The following is a 16319-nucleotide window of genomic DNA, read 5'->3' on the forward strand; positions in this document are numbered from 1 at the left end:
ATGCATAAGTATAAATCTAAATCATTCATTGAATAATTTATTTATTTAATTTATATCAATTTGAATTATTTGACTAATCTATAAGTCCTGACCTAATAACGATTTTATTTCTAGCAAGAAAGCAGAGTCTGGTATTTACTGTAGGTAACCGAAATAAAAGAATGGTCTGTATCTTCATAACCTGTATTCTTGATGTCCCTGAAATCTTAGAGGAAATTTCTCTTAGCATTCCCACACCAGGAATAATGAAAAACTGTTCCTCGGTCATCACAGGACTAATTTAATTTGTTCAGTCACCATTTGCTCAGAATGATCAGCATGATTAATATTTTTCACAATCTTATTTAATTATTTTGACGTATTGTCAAAATAATTAATTAAATAAATACTTGTTAGATAAAAAATAGTTTTAATGAAATCTAATTTTATGAGCATGTCAATAACAGGAAGGACTTAAATTAATATAATGTTTAAGGACTTCTACGAATGAGTCACCGAAACAATTAGGATGAATTGAGATTTAAATAAACTATTGAATATGTTGATTGGACATGTTGTAAAAAGGAGACATCCTTGCAGGTGGCTGATATACACAAGAATCATAAAGGAATATAATTTGATATTTTCTTAGCCGTAAAATTATAAGCATGTAATTTATAATATGGATTATACAAACATACATACACACAAAATATGTATTCGTAAAAAGATGCAAATTAGGTATATAAAAAGTGATTTGTGAATAATAACAAATTAACAATAATTTATAATGTGATTATTCTATTATGTTTTTTTGGTAATATAGAGGAAAAACACAGATTTATATCATGAAAATCCAAAGCAAGGTAAATGATATTTTTTAAATACTCCAGTGAAATAGCGAAAAAGTAAACTATTTTTATTAAAAAATATGTAAAAGTGAATGATTTATTTGTACTAAAGAATAGAATCAAACATAATAACTACGGGAGGTGTAAGGAAAAAATAACATGGTAAAAAAAAACAAATTGGTGTAGTTGTAAAAATTAATATATTTTGAAAATATTGCTTTGATATTTAATGCAACTCCTGCTCATTTTATTATTACTCTAAGGTGTGCATCACCCAGCACTAAATTAATTTATTGTTTGGTTTCTAAGTTTAATTTTTTTTTTTAATACTTAATTTATTATATTTATTTATTTATTCATGTAAAGCTACATATTACAAAAAAAACGTATCCCTAACTTTATGAGGCCAAGAGCCCTGTGTTGAGTTGGGATACAACATAATGGAAAGTGGAAGCATGTACATTATTAAAGAATACTACAAATTAAAATTATTACATAAACATAAATTTGCATCGACCTATAAATATTTATTAATACATCTTTAAAATTTTGTCTTCGTTTTTACTATTCAGTTACTTAATTTTTGTTCCTTTCTTCTAATTTTTTTTTTGTAAACATGTTATTATTTTAATGTTTTTTGTTTGCTTTTTACAATAAATGTTACATATTTATTATGTATTATACAAAATACACTATTAGACAAAAAAAATCCGCAAAGGCATATCCTATGTGTCGGTATACATTTAAAAGGCAAAAAATTAAGGCTCCTTGAAGAATACGAGAGGTATAACGTGCTAATATTAAAACGAACGTTATCTAATTAAAACGAAAAATATTTAAATATATAAAAAATAAGCTATTTTTATATGATTTTTTATACACTACAATATATATATATATATACAATATATATATATATTTTCTTTATTGTATATTTTTAAAAATGAGTAAAACTAAGACATGAAGATGATGAATTATTTTTGATTTATGAACAATACAGCATAAAAAACAAATATGTATTAATTTGCGCAATAATAAAATAAATTACTTGCCTCGCGCATCTGTTTCAAAATATGAAAATAAAAATATATAAAATTTTTGGATGACAAAGATGTGGTTTTTTACTTTAATATAGTATTTTCAGTCATCTTGGCGCATAATAGATTTTATAATAATAACACATATTTTAATCCAAGCTAAACATTAGGTACCGTGCCTGCTGTAAAAACCGACACTATTTTTTTAAAAGATATAGATATTTGTTCACTCGGTGAAATAAAACATGCTCAGATGCAAAGTCTGAGAATTCCATACACTGGTAAAGCATAAGAAAATGGCCATATACGCTAACAGCACTGATAAATGACCGCTATAAAAATATCCATATCTTGTTTATTTCCACGAATTTGAACTAATAATAATAAATAAGATCAAAATAAAACAATTTGTTATGCAAATATTCTTGTAGTCCGTAATGTAGTGGGCAGATATTATGCCTATACATATACACTATACACGGCGGGAGAAGGGTGTATTCCGTGAGAATTATTATTATTAGGTAAGATTTATAGGATCGCAATTATAAATAATAACTTCCAGAGTCGCTGACTAAAGCCGGTAAGTTTACATTTTAGAAACGACACATTGTTCATGTTAAAAAGTTATTTTATTCTATTTGGGAAACCAACAGTTCCACATACATATTTATAGTAAACCACAGATATATTGCATAAACTCAGAACCGATAACAGATTTCCACAAATTGTACAAAGTTAGTAAAGAAAATATAATACATGTATGGTTCACATGTGAAAATGTTTTTTTTTTTTAATAATGAAAGAAAAATAATATATATATTTTTTACGAGCAGTTATTGTAAATGGAGAGGCTTTAGGATTAGGATAAAGAGGGGAATGTACATATTTATTATTATAGTGTCTATCAAGATACATAATGCATTTGAAGTTGCAATTTTAAATCCAACAGAGCGACATTTGTGTAGTGTCTTTAAATTTGGTGTTAAACACTGAAAAGGTCCCACGAAAAAAAATATTTTTAATATACGATGTTTTACTTATTAGTGAATATACGATGTTTTACTTTATTTTTTTTTTAAATTGAGGATATCAACCGTAATACGTGTAAAAAATATAACAAATAAAATATACAGAGAATAAAACCAATTACAGATATCCACAGAAATACATTAAATGCTCGTACAATACATGCTAGTGTATTTGTGTGAGTGTAATTGTGAGAGGGTGGGTGAGTGGGTATTATAGTGGAATGAGGGTGCAAATGTGTGTAAATATTATTGCAAAAGTGTCAAAAATGTAAATATTAAACTAAGAGTGATTTATTTATATATTTTTTTATTGTTTACTCGTTATCATGAACACTTAACAAACTTACTACTCTGCTCAATTAACATTTTTTGACAAATCATTGTTTTTTTTTTTTATTCAGAAAAAAAAATGTTATATCACAACGAAATACAATATTTCGTATAAATTTAATATATTTATATGATGTGGTCCACAGGGCTGACAACCAGAAATGGAGCTGGGCTGGTCAGCTGATAGCCAGAACCACAGACTCTAGATGGACAGAAAAAGTCCGGGAATGGCGGCCCAGAACGGGTAGAAGAAGTGTCGGCAGCCCTCAGAGAAGGTGGTCTGATAACATAAGACGAGTTGAAGGAAGTGGTTGGTTGCGGTTGACTTAGGATAGGGAGATATAGAGACTGAAGGGGTGGGGGAGGGGCTATGTTCACCGTTGGCTAAGAGGCGGTTGATGATGACGATGATATTTATACGAATGCTTCTCATTATGTAAAAGAAAAAACAATTCTTGTGTACATAAAGGGGCGTGACGTCTAACAATAAAATGTTTTTTTTTTAATTAGTAAATATTTTCAATATAAAATATAAATTTCAAAAAATAGGTGTTTTCAAGTGCTACATAAAAAGAATTATGTATATAAATTTTAGATTCCTTCTTAAATTTATTGTATTCTCGATTGCACTTTTTAATTCATTTGACCATCTCATCAAAGAAAAATATTCCTCTGTAAGCGCAATGATGTTGTTCAACTGTTATTTTTAACGATCTGAGCCCGGCAATGATTTGCTAATGCTAGCTTTGAGTACTTGCTAAATAGATTAAATGAACACAATCGAAAGTTTGATATCAAATACTGTATTTAGTCCGAATTAGATATGTATGTTGACATTATTATTTTTGTGTTTCGGTTTAGATAAATAATTGTGAGGACAGAGAATTTTGATAAATAGGTGTTCGAACATTGTTTTCCTGTCACTGCCTTGCGCAGATGCCTCCCCGATACTGTGCGAAAAAGACAACTGCATGTCAGACCTTTCGTTAGAATAGACAAAATCGACGTTTCGCTCTACCGTTTTCCGCACCTCAAAACTGAACCGATTTTTTAATTTTTTTAGACAGAGTATCAGAATAAAATTGTCTGTATCGATATATTTTTCGTTTTTCAAAAATAGTTACATTTGTATACCGTGCGCCGTGCGCCCGAAGACTGCACATAAAACTATTATTTTTTACGGGTTTAAATAATTGTTCTAGTTCCCATATTAAACCATTTTTTAAAAAACGAAACAATACACGCCAATTGTAAATATCTATAATGTTAAATAAAGTATATAATGTTTAAAAAAATTACGAATTACAAGGGTCCGCCTTCTCCTGACGAGTTTTCTGTGGTTTCCTCGTCACTAGAGCAAATGCGGAGAAGCTCTTGAAACAGGTCACAGCCGTAACATCTCACCGATCCTTACATAAAATAACTAAATAAAGTTTTTCATTGAAGTAAATTTAATATAAATTAAAAAAAAAAAAAAAACTATTTTTTAAGTAAACAAATAAATAACTATCGCTTTGAAGTAAATATAAACCTTGTACATTACAAGCAAGGTAAAAGAATAATGCAACTAACATATAAAAAAAAATGTTTAAAAAAGAGCTCTGCGCTGGTTTGGACATGTAGAGCGAATGGACAACGAAATTACGGCTAAAAATATTTACAATGCGAATGTTTATGGATGCAGAAATAGAGGAAGACCGAGAAAGACATGGCATGACCAAATCCAACAAATACTTGATGATGGATATGGCAAAAGTCGGAATAATCGACGCGCGTGTATGAGAAGATCTGTGAATGTAGAGGAAGCGAGATCCAAATGCTTGAGTTTACTGTTTACCATATTTATGTGCCATATATATATGCATATGCATTTAATTTTTTATTTTTTTAAATATTTCTGATCCTATATTTGTGGTGATATACTCATGTGTCTGTGTCAACTAATTGCTCGTCCCATCTCAACACAGGACTTTTAGTCCCATAAAGTTGGGACTTATTGTCTCAAAAAATGTACAATAACCTTATGTATGAAAATAAATAAAGATAGAGTGATGTGGAGTGCTATCCTCTCTGCCTACCCTTAGGGGGAAACGGCGTGATAGTTTGTTGTTGTTATTGTAAAAAAAAACATTTTTCTAGTGCCATAATTCAGAGAGAAAATACGTGAATACGTTCGTATGAAGAAAAGTCGGACTGCGTTGGTAAGTGGGTACCAACGTACTTGTGATACTATGATTGAATTCCAAATCTAAAAATAGTATACATTCAAAAATTGAAGTTAAGTAGGTGCCTAAGTACTTGTTAATGTTTGAATTCCAAAACATAAAATAATCAATTATTTTCAAATAACTGAAATCATGAAACTATATAGAATTCAATGAAATCATCTGATTGGGATCCATAAAAAAACGAATGCAACATTAAAAAACAAACTTTTTTTATACAGAAAAAATACCATCCATCCATTTTTTTGTACGCGCATTCTCGGCGAATGCAACCCTGGTGATGAATAAAAAAAACATTTACGCTCCTAACTTTTTTGTACTTAATAAATTGAAGATTTTATACGCTTTAAACCTTCTCGTGGCAAAGATGTACATTTATCTGAAAACCGCACGTAAATCGGTCCGGTAGTTATTCAGTCCATCGAGCCATTCGAACATTGCCTTTTATATATACATATATGTAGATGGAAGATTTTGGAATAAAGATGTTATCGATTGTTTCAGGTTACATTTAATAAAAAAAAAATAAAGTTGATATAATGCCATTCGTCCATGCGCTTTGTAGCTGCACGACGTTTGGTAATCTAGCTTCCATATGTAAATATCATCGGCAATCAAACTATTTCCAAACCGTCACGCCGTTTCCTTTAGGGACAGGCAGATAGGATAGAATGCCATATCATGCGTTTTTGCATACATGCCTCGCTTCCTCTACATTCATACACCTCATCCACGTGCGCCGATTATTCCGACTTTTGACATGTCCATCTTCAAGTATTTGTTGAATTAGGTCTTCCTCGTTTTCCGCATCCATTAACATTCGCGTAGTATTTTTTGACCATTATTTCGCTTTGGTTCGGTTAGGCTAGGTGGGGTGGTATACTAAATCATAACTCACATATTGGTCTGGTCCGGTTAGGCCTCGTGAGAGGAATCCAGGGGCGTTGGGGCGGGTGTGCTGCCGTTACTGAAACAAATCAAAGACAATCATTATATTTCAATTTGTTGCAACAGAGGGAAAACATTTTTGAAAGGGGAAAATGGAAGCCTATTATTATTAACAGGGCTTATGACCTGTCGTTGGCTGGTTTAAGTGGCCACCTTACACTCTGTAACATTCACCATTCTGCCCATTTTTAACCATCCACATTTCCTCGACTGTTCCATCTGTTGACTTTTGTGAAGTGAAAGAGCTTAAACCTCCATCATGTGGGTGAGATCCATCCGGCTGAACCAATTCACCTATTAGGCAACGCCTGAAAACGATTTTACAATTGTATAATAATTATAATTTATTTTTATTTGAACCCTGATATTAGACGCGTGTGTAAAGCTAATAAAAATAACATGAGATATACGTGTACGACCCCACTGCTGGTGAAATAAATTAACTGACAAAATAGTGACACTTTTATATTCAAAGTTTTAAACTATAAGATTTTCGCCTTTCAAATTAACACAAATATTTTGTACTTAAAGAACCGGGAAAAAATAGGTTTTTGGATTACACTGATTAAAGAAACGTAATAAAAACAATCAGTTAACTCAACATTTCAAATTTCAGTAAGTTCACTTCACCTGCCATGGACTTTATATAACCACACCTAAATATATGTTGAATTCATTCCAATGTTATACGACTAATATACAATGCATTTGAATGTTTAATAGTTTATATCAATATGCGTTGCCGCTTGTCGGTGAAGCATACACGCAAATTTGAATAATATAATATTAGATTTTTTTCTGCTACGCACACACAAATAAAGGTGAGAATGAACAGTATTCGTACTGAATAAAACTATGTTTGAATAATTCAATAAAAAATTTAAGTTTTTTTTACATGTAATTTGTGTGTATCACGAAACAAAACAATTAAACAATTAAGTCATTAAAAAAAAACCTTATGCTATTTTTCATTATTTAATGTAATAATATTAAACTCTAGGTCAATATAGAGTTAAGTAATTTAATAGTCTTCCTATGTTTTTGCGAGTACATTGGTACAATACCCGGTATTTATAATTTCAATTGAATTTTGAATTCATTAAAAAACAATCATCTATATTATTTAATCTTCAATAAAAGAACAAAGGGGTGATAATTTAAATACATTATATTGAAGTTTTCCCAGTAAACGGTGGTCGATGCATTATTATCCATGATTAATGTACCTTACCAAATGTACCGGAAAACAAACCGTTTTGGTTTATTTAAATATGCCATAATGATATAACAGGTTTCACAGTCATCAGATCAACCTTGAAGATAAGGTCGTTGTAAAAAGACGAAACTATTATTAATTTAAATATAAAGTTATCCACAATACCAACAGTACAAACAAAAAGAAGAATAACAGTTTCGATGCGAATACAAAATTGCCGTATTTATCGCATCGTGTTCAAAAATGTTAACGTCACACAAAAAAAACTTGACGAAAATTAAGCAAAGTTCTACGGGATTTTTAGGGCCGTATTACAATGGGAAGTTAACATTTATCTTCAATATTATGTACAAAATAAAATAAAATTTTCTGAATTAAAAATAGAATATGTTAACATGTTTTTTTCTAATCACGTTCGATTACAGGTTGCCGACGAAGATATTTTAAATTTTCATTACATAAATGTCGTTTTTACTTTACACTGTCTCTTGCATTTACCGAAGAAGACAGCGTTTGTAATCTTGGCCGTGGTATCTGGATATTAAAAAGCGTTAAAATTTTAAAAGTTTTTTCGCTCGAATTGAGAAGTGGAAAAAGTGCTATCTACAATAACTAGACAAAAGAACGTCCTGGATATTGTCCGCAGTATAATTTTTATTAACGTTTTGTAATACCCTCTCTCGGCAAAGCGAGGGTGAATTCAAATGCTTTAAATTTTATATAAAGCTTTGTAAACGAAATTATTGCTTTAACTCTTGGTGAAGGAATTTCGAGTATAAAGCGAAAATAAAAACATCCATAATTCCAAGTTACAAATCATTGTAAGTTGATGTTTTTAATTCATGAATACATAAATCTAAACATTTAACGATTCTAGTGGTGATTTTCATTCAGGAATGCCCTCCCAAGGCGAAAGTACTTCTACCGTAATAAAATTACTAGTATTATGATTGAATATTTTTTAGCGAGAAAGAAAGCGTAGGTACGAAAAGTTGAACCTTCGGCCTTATTTTGTAATGCGTGTTTTGTGGCGTTTTTCCTAGCTATAAATACGCGTTTATGAGTTAAACACCGCTAAAACAACAATAAACATCTTAAAATGTTTTGTGGATGTTAAAATTAGAACAAAATATCGATGTTTATAATAGACTTGAAAATTAAATGGCGATACAAAATATGAAGGTTTATCGTATAAATAGAAAAAAGGGCATGGTACGGTCAAAACTTCAACGTGCGAGTTGTAACTTTTTTCTTGTAAGTCGCGAGTCAGGACACGGAAATATTGAAATTCATAAAATAGATTTTTGAAGTTTTAGAATTAGAGAATCGTTTTGATAATATTCAACTTTTTGCGTGTAGTCTCAATTGGCTCGTCTAATTTGTTTTTAATTTACTAATCATTCTACTTTGGTACATATTAATTTGTCAGCATGCGTCGCACTCCGAGTATAAACACAAGTTGGTACATGATTACAACACCAGGTTTACTAGTATGGAACGGCTAGCTGTTCCTAGATATTGCAATAAATATGGCAAAAGGACACTGCAATACAGTATACCTAAAATATTTAACATGTTACCAAACAATATTAAAAATACTGAGTTAAATACAGGAGTTAGACGTTTGGTCAAATTATGGTTATAAGAAAAAAGTTTTCGTATTAGTAATAGTTTTAAAATTTTTCGTAATGTAATATGTAATGTTTTTCAAGTAAAATTATTGTTAATGTAGGATAAGTGTAAATAATCGATGTAATTTATAAGAACCTGCTTACGAGTTGTATTATGCAACTCAGCGGGACTTTAATTTAAGACTATTTTGTAAATATTTTTGAAAAATAAATTTAAAAAAAACGACATTGACAAACATTTTATTTCCCATATTAGAATCTAAGTGCGCATTTAGCATTGCATTGGGACACCAATTGGAGCGTTATATTGGTATTTTCTAATCTATGTATATATTAAGGTGATCGATATTACGTTTAAGGTCAGGGCAATGAAATAACTGAACTGAAAGACTTGTATAAAACCACTCGAAACATGTCGGTTGACCGTAGAAAATCAAGTTCCTGTTCTCATTCTTATTTTTAACACATCGTCAAATTAAGATATTATTAATGCAGGCAGTTCAGTGTGGAAAGTTCGTTCTGAAGACCAGTCCTAAGGTCACGGGGCGAGGTGCGAGGGTTGTGCGTAAGTAACCTCTCGCTCTCGGTTGATCTTCATCGGAGATTCGTCGAGTCGAGGAACCCGCATCGTGATTCTTTCCAAATTCATCCGACAGGACGGGACGGGTACCGATCACCGATACAATACTGAGCACATATTTTATTACATCATTAACTGCACGAAACGCCCAAAGCGGCTTTGTAATTTCGGTATAAATGCACTTTTAAAAGTCAAGGATTATCGCTAAAAACGGTCGGAATGACTGCCCACTCGATGTAAAGTTCGTGTTAAAAAAGAACCAACAACGATTACGATGAAAGAAGTAATAAGGATATTATTAAACGGTGTAATAATCCAATTTGATTAAATTACTGTAACCGTAATACTCGTTAAAAAGCTCAGTATTCAATTATGCGAGATACATTTGAAAAATTATGGCATCAACCTGATGTCAGTACTTTAAAAATATTTAGGTATAATTTTGTATATTATTTATTTGTAAGATTGAATTCACAATTGACTAATATTATAGAGCTTTTTCAACGTTTATAATGATGACGAATAAAAAACAACATGATTAGTCATTTTCTTAGGAAAATAAAACGTAATTTTGCTTCGATGAGTAATGCGAAATTGTGACCATTCCCGAAACATTCGACTCACCTTAGTCCTGATTCATGAAAATGAACCTCAATATAAAACAATGGATGCATCATGGACGCAAATAAATGAATACCTTCGCGTGCAATATAAAACGCATTTCTTTCCACTTACGATTTAAGAATTATTTATATTTAATTTTGCAGAAAATAACCTTTTCCAGTGAGGGACATTACAATGTGCAGGAAGTAATTGTATCGGTCGTTCGTACACGCGAAAGGTAAACAAAAATCAATATTATAGCCGAGTATTTGAATATTAAATTGGTTGCGCAACGTGCAACGTGCAACTGGAATATTGGATTTCCTAGGAAAATTCACACGGATAAGGTCTGTATAAAATAAACCAAGGAAAATATATCGAATGAAATTTGTCAATCTTCACAGAAATTGAAATCAGAACACGAATTACTTGATGGTGTAATCATGCAGTTTATTATTATTTGAATTCATATAATAATTATTGGGAGTTATTCGTGGGCTTTTTACGTGTGTTTATCATAACATATGCAAATTATATAGAAATATAAATGTTCATTTTATTTTATTACTATACAACAACAGGACCGTGCAGTACATAAAGTTTTATTCTACATATTTCACAAGTCACATAAATATTTTTATTTATTTCTTCTATGTAATTGAGTTTGAATTTCAAAACAGTTTGTTGCCGGTTTATTGATTTTTTTCGCTAGATTAGTTTCTTTTGTTTTGGTTGCAATTGACAGAATTGTTGGATAATGATCAGTTATAGTAGATGTAATAAGTGCAGTCATCGAAGCCATTTTAGTTTTACTCATTATGTGGTCTATACAATACAATTTGGTACTATTGGAAATTCTGGTAGGAAAATTGATTACACAAAAGACGATACAAAAATGTACAAAAAAGGCATTGTCAAATAATTAATTAAATAGTTTCTTCGTTTTTTTTTTTTTTAATATATGAATAATTAAATCAGTAAAAAATAATAAAAAGGAAGAAAAATAAAAAATGCAATTAAAATAATGTTTATATTTATCAATTGATAAAAGGAAAAAAACAGGAACTTAGCATTTAAAGAGTTAACATATTACAACAGAGATGAAGAACATTTTAGAGAAGGGATTATAGAAGTCTAGGCATCTACATGGCTTATGGCCTGTCATTGGCTGGTTTAAATGACCTCTTTACACACTGTGCCACATTCACCATTCCGTCTATACTTGAACATCTATATTCCTTCAGTTCTTCCACCTGTTGATGATGTGAAGTTAAAGAGCTGAAACCTTTATTGATGCGAGTGAGATTCATCCGATTGAATTGTTTCACCCGCATACTAGGCAACGCCTGAAAATGGTTTTCAATTTTTATACTTTTTGGACCGGATGGATGTATCAATAATGTTTTGAGTTTGTCAAAACTTTTGTAGACAAGGACATCTACATCTACAGATCATAAGCCCCGTAGATGTAGACGTCTTTTGATGAATAATAATATTACTCAATTAATATGTAATTGCCTTCATTTGGAAATAATTAAACATCCCCGAATAAACGCAATATAAGGGTTCAAATGGTGACAAGTCTTAAAAGGAGAAGAAAATAAATAAAGAGTAAAAAAACTTCCAAACACACCCTTTTAACGTCTACATTTGCCAACAACCCTGTTTCATTCGAGTAAATAATGCCATTATTCAGATTAATGGCTTCTTGCTATTCTTCGCGCTTTTAGAAATACGGGCAATTTCGTGAATTCTTTACATGCGTATAAACAGCTCAACTAAAGTAATTACTACCAACTACCTACTACCTACTGCATACACACATAATATACATGACTTAATTTGGAGACGGCACAATCACCATCATCATCATATTATCTCTAACCGCATCCGGCGGTGCGTAGGGTGCTGCGACGGCACACCAGATGCGGCGAATATCGATCACCTGTTACACGAAGGTTAGGTGATAAGCCTTACGCTTCAGGTGACTCCGGGACATGAAGTATTGCATTGAACAACCACCTTTTCAACCAATATTTCACATCGACCTCGAGTATGGCAGGCGAACACTACGAGGCGGACTAATCTTCAATCGACTTCCCCACTCGGGATTTTTACCCGAGAGTAGCCATCGAGCCGAGTGCACTCGTCCGGGATTCTGGTGAACTGTACTCTTAATCCGCCCGGACACAGACCATAATACTGGGGTAGATATTATTATCATCAACATCGTTATCAAACCCTTATCCGCACTTGCTTTGTCAAAATAAATACAGATAATTTTGATATTTTTTACAGAAAGGTAAGGTGATCAGTTTTACGCTTCAGGTCCCAGTCCAGGATCAATGAAATACTGCAGTGTTAAACCACTTCATAAACAAATATTTGGTATCGACCTTTCAAAACTATCACGCTGTTTTCCGTAATGATAGGCATAGAGGAGAAAACCAGAGGCGGTTTCTTAGTATCTGCATTCTGCATAAGTGCAGTAAACTTTTAAGTAAAACTATGTGTAATAAATTCATGATTGATAGTAAACATATACAATACTGTGGAGTTCATAGTACATTGATCGATGACACACACACGTCCTAAATAATTTCACCTGAAATATAGTGTAACGACTCCAATAAAAAACTCCCCAAAATGGGCCCAAAAATCTAAATATTTGGGTAAATAATAAGAACGCAAATGTTTCCTTTTTGTAAAAAAAATAAATAAAATAATACAGTACAAAAAATTATGCAAGTCTAACAGTATCGCACATAACGAAGATAGCACCGTCCTGCAGTACATTAACATCCTTTCTACCATAAAGATATGAAGAACAAAGGAACGTGGCCTATAAAGAAACCACAGGGCGTGGTAACGCCCAGTCAGCCTAGCCAGCCCGAACAGTCAGCCCAACAAGTCAGCTCAACGCAGTCACTCAGTTCCACCAAGTAGTCCAAGTACAGCCAGTTCAACTCCTCGTCGACGTAACATTCGCGCGACATAATTTAATTAATTATTTACTCGCCATGTAATAAATACGGACTAAGCAACAACCTCGTGTCTTCTATCAATCTCTAACTGGGGTAGGAGCTCCACTAACCCTCAGAAACTAAAATCCTATAATACAAAGGAACAAGGATTCATTGCAACATTATACTCGTACGTTAGGTATATTCAATACTAGCGGCAAAAGATCTAGCAAGGTCGACTCGTCTAGCGAACAATTTTCTAGTCTCGTCTACGCACGCGCAACTGTCACCGTGCGTATTTCGTTTCGCAAAATCTTTTACCTTGAATTCGAAGGAGAAATATCAGATCTGCTAAAACCGTGATGGTGGGTGCCTTCAAAACGTGGAAAGAGCGTTGTGTGTGTCTAATATTATCACGACACTAAAATACATGATTCTCGTACCATTAATGCAGAAAGCACAGTTCATTCGGCATATTGGTGTCATATCAATAAACAAATGTAGCCGTTTCTATCCCACGACAGCGAGTTTAAGACAGGATTGTTCCATTTTATAGGAATCTGCGAAAATAATGCCATACAGTTGGCTCCTCGAGTCTCGACTGACAAAATGGTAACGCACCCGATAACCGTACTCAGCTGACAAATTCAAAGCTTTCAGTTTAGATTGTTGTTAGATGTCGTTCATTGTTTTTTTTAAAATATTCAAATAGTAAACTCAAGTTGGTACATGATTACAACACCAGGTTTACTAGTATGGAAGGGCTAGCTGTTCCTAGATACTGCAATAAATATGGCAAAAGGACACTGCAATACAGTATACCTAAAATATTTAACATGTTACCAAATAATATTAAAAATACTGAGTTAAATACAGGAGTGCGACGTTTGCTCAAATTACGGTTATTAGAAAAAAGTTTTTTGTATTAGTGATAGTTTTTAATTTTTCATAATGTAATCTGTAATTGTTTTTCAAGTAAAATTATTGTTAATGTAGGTTAAGTGTAAATAATCGATGTAATTTATAAGAACCTGCTGACGAGTTGTATGTATGAAACTCAGCAGGACTTTAATTTAAGACTATTTTGTAAATATTTTTGAAAAATAAATTTAGTCAAAACAATAACTATTTAGTGATATTCTTAAGAATAATGCGCTGTCCTGATTTTATTATATTAGATAAACAAACAGTATGTACAAAACATTTTGTAAATTTTGCATGCACACACCATAAAATTGTTTACACTGAAGACAATAATTCAGAAGTATCAACCTCGGTAAATCTAAAGTTATTTTGCTCGCATATTCTTGTTATTGAAGATTGGTGCGAAGGTTTTAACGGTCACTGTTATCAATTTGTTTCTTTTTTGGGTGATACCGTGTGTGTTGGATTTGTTGCGACGTTTAGGCCACCATTGCAGGGGCCATCTTCAGGGTAAGCTGAGTGTTTTAAAACAGTCGTTCACTGGGGAAAATTATAAATAAAAGTAGAATTTACACTAAATATCATATTTTAATTGTTTTAGCAGATGTTATTCGTCCCTCGTGTCAACATTTTAATAACAATTAAATTTGTGTGGGGTTTATCAATTCAACGCGCAAGCATTAATTATCCTGTCCCCAAATGTATGATTCCGATAATACGCGGAACCTAATAATATGATATAAGCATCGAGTGCTTTAGTAATGAAATAACGAGAAACATGTTTTAATCATTTTTTTTAATTTAATTGATAAAAAATTCACATGATTTGGTTAAAATGTATTTCTCACTGGTTAATCCAATGCCGAGAAATATATTTTACACGTTTTTTTTAAAAAAAAAAACCATTTATTTTTAATATATACATAATATATTGTTAATATAAAACTTAGTAAATAAAATATTATACTACAGGTAAATAATGCATATGTTGCCAAAAGACGTTGTGTGTGGTAAAATAAATCATCATTCCCTTTCCGCATCTAATGACGTATATGGCACTGCACTACTTCACCAATCGCAGCGCATCTTGATAGTGGTAAGATTAAAATTCATATTATTAATTTATTTTACCAAAATAACATTACAAATAATAAAATATTTAAGACGATCATCGTACGATTCAGGTGCCAGTCCAGGGACTATGAAATATTCTTGCGTAAAAATAGCGCTTTAATAAATTAAATGTATGACGTAGCTAAATATTTCCTTAACGTTCGATGGTTGGAAAAGTCACCTCTCCGGTGACAATACAACACGATACAAAACGCCTCCGTAACGCTGAGCGCTGTTCTCGTATTAGAAGACGCTATTACACGAAAAGGTATGGCCCACGGAGCCCATAACAATGTATTTATATCAAGTGTAGTGTACGCGGGGAAAGGGGCAGGGAACGGGGAACAGGGATATTCCATCAGAGAACCACACTCGCGAAATAATCTCGGATCAAAAGATGCTATTAAAGGGAAAACAGTGCGAAAGGGGGAATTACGCTAAAATGTGTTCTTAAGATTTCCTTCTGCCTGATATGCCCTAATTCCGGTATGTGCGAACATCAATCTATCTAAATATATATAAAAGGCAATGTTAGCAGTTTGCACTCACTTAAAAGATTACAGAATTTCTTGCCAATCAATGTGAAGCAAACATTAGTCCAGAGCTTACTTCTTCCACTCCTTGACTATGCGGATGTATATTATCCAGATGCTAACTCTGAATTACTTGATAAGTTAGAACGATTGCAGAATATTTGTATTCGTTATATCTTTGATCTTCGCAAATTTGACCACATAACCGAGTATCGCACGCACCTACACTGGCTCAGTATCAAGCATAGAAGAAACATTCTATCACTTCTTCACAATATCTTAAATAATCTCAATTCGCCTGTTTATCCGAGAGAGCTCTTCCAACCTCTTTCACAACACGGACTATCTCTTCGTTCTA

The 16319-nt window shown here is 32.1% G+C and overlaps 1 protein-coding gene across 1 annotated transcript in view; it reads right to left on the reverse strand.

The window, feature by feature from the left end:
* twin (CCR4-NOT transcription complex subunit 6-like twin) overlaps positions 1-16319 on the reverse strand; it is a 486185-nt gene that overhangs the window by 14569 nt on the left and 455297 nt on the right. Inside the window, exon 4 of the mRNA XM_088236008.1 lies at positions 6349-6417. Within this exon, the coding sequence (XP_088092134.1) occupies positions 6349-6417 (69 nt within the window). The remainder of the gene's footprint in view (positions 1-6348; positions 6418-16319) is intronic.

Source organism: Micrasema longulum, unplaced genomic scaffold (genome assembly GCF_059751315.1).
Source record: "Micrasema longulum isolate JH-2025_06_02 unplaced genomic scaffold, ASM5975131v1 h1tg001491l, whole genome shotgun sequence".
NCBI lineage: Eukaryota > Metazoa > Arthropoda > Insecta > Trichoptera > Brachycentridae > Micrasema > Micrasema longulum.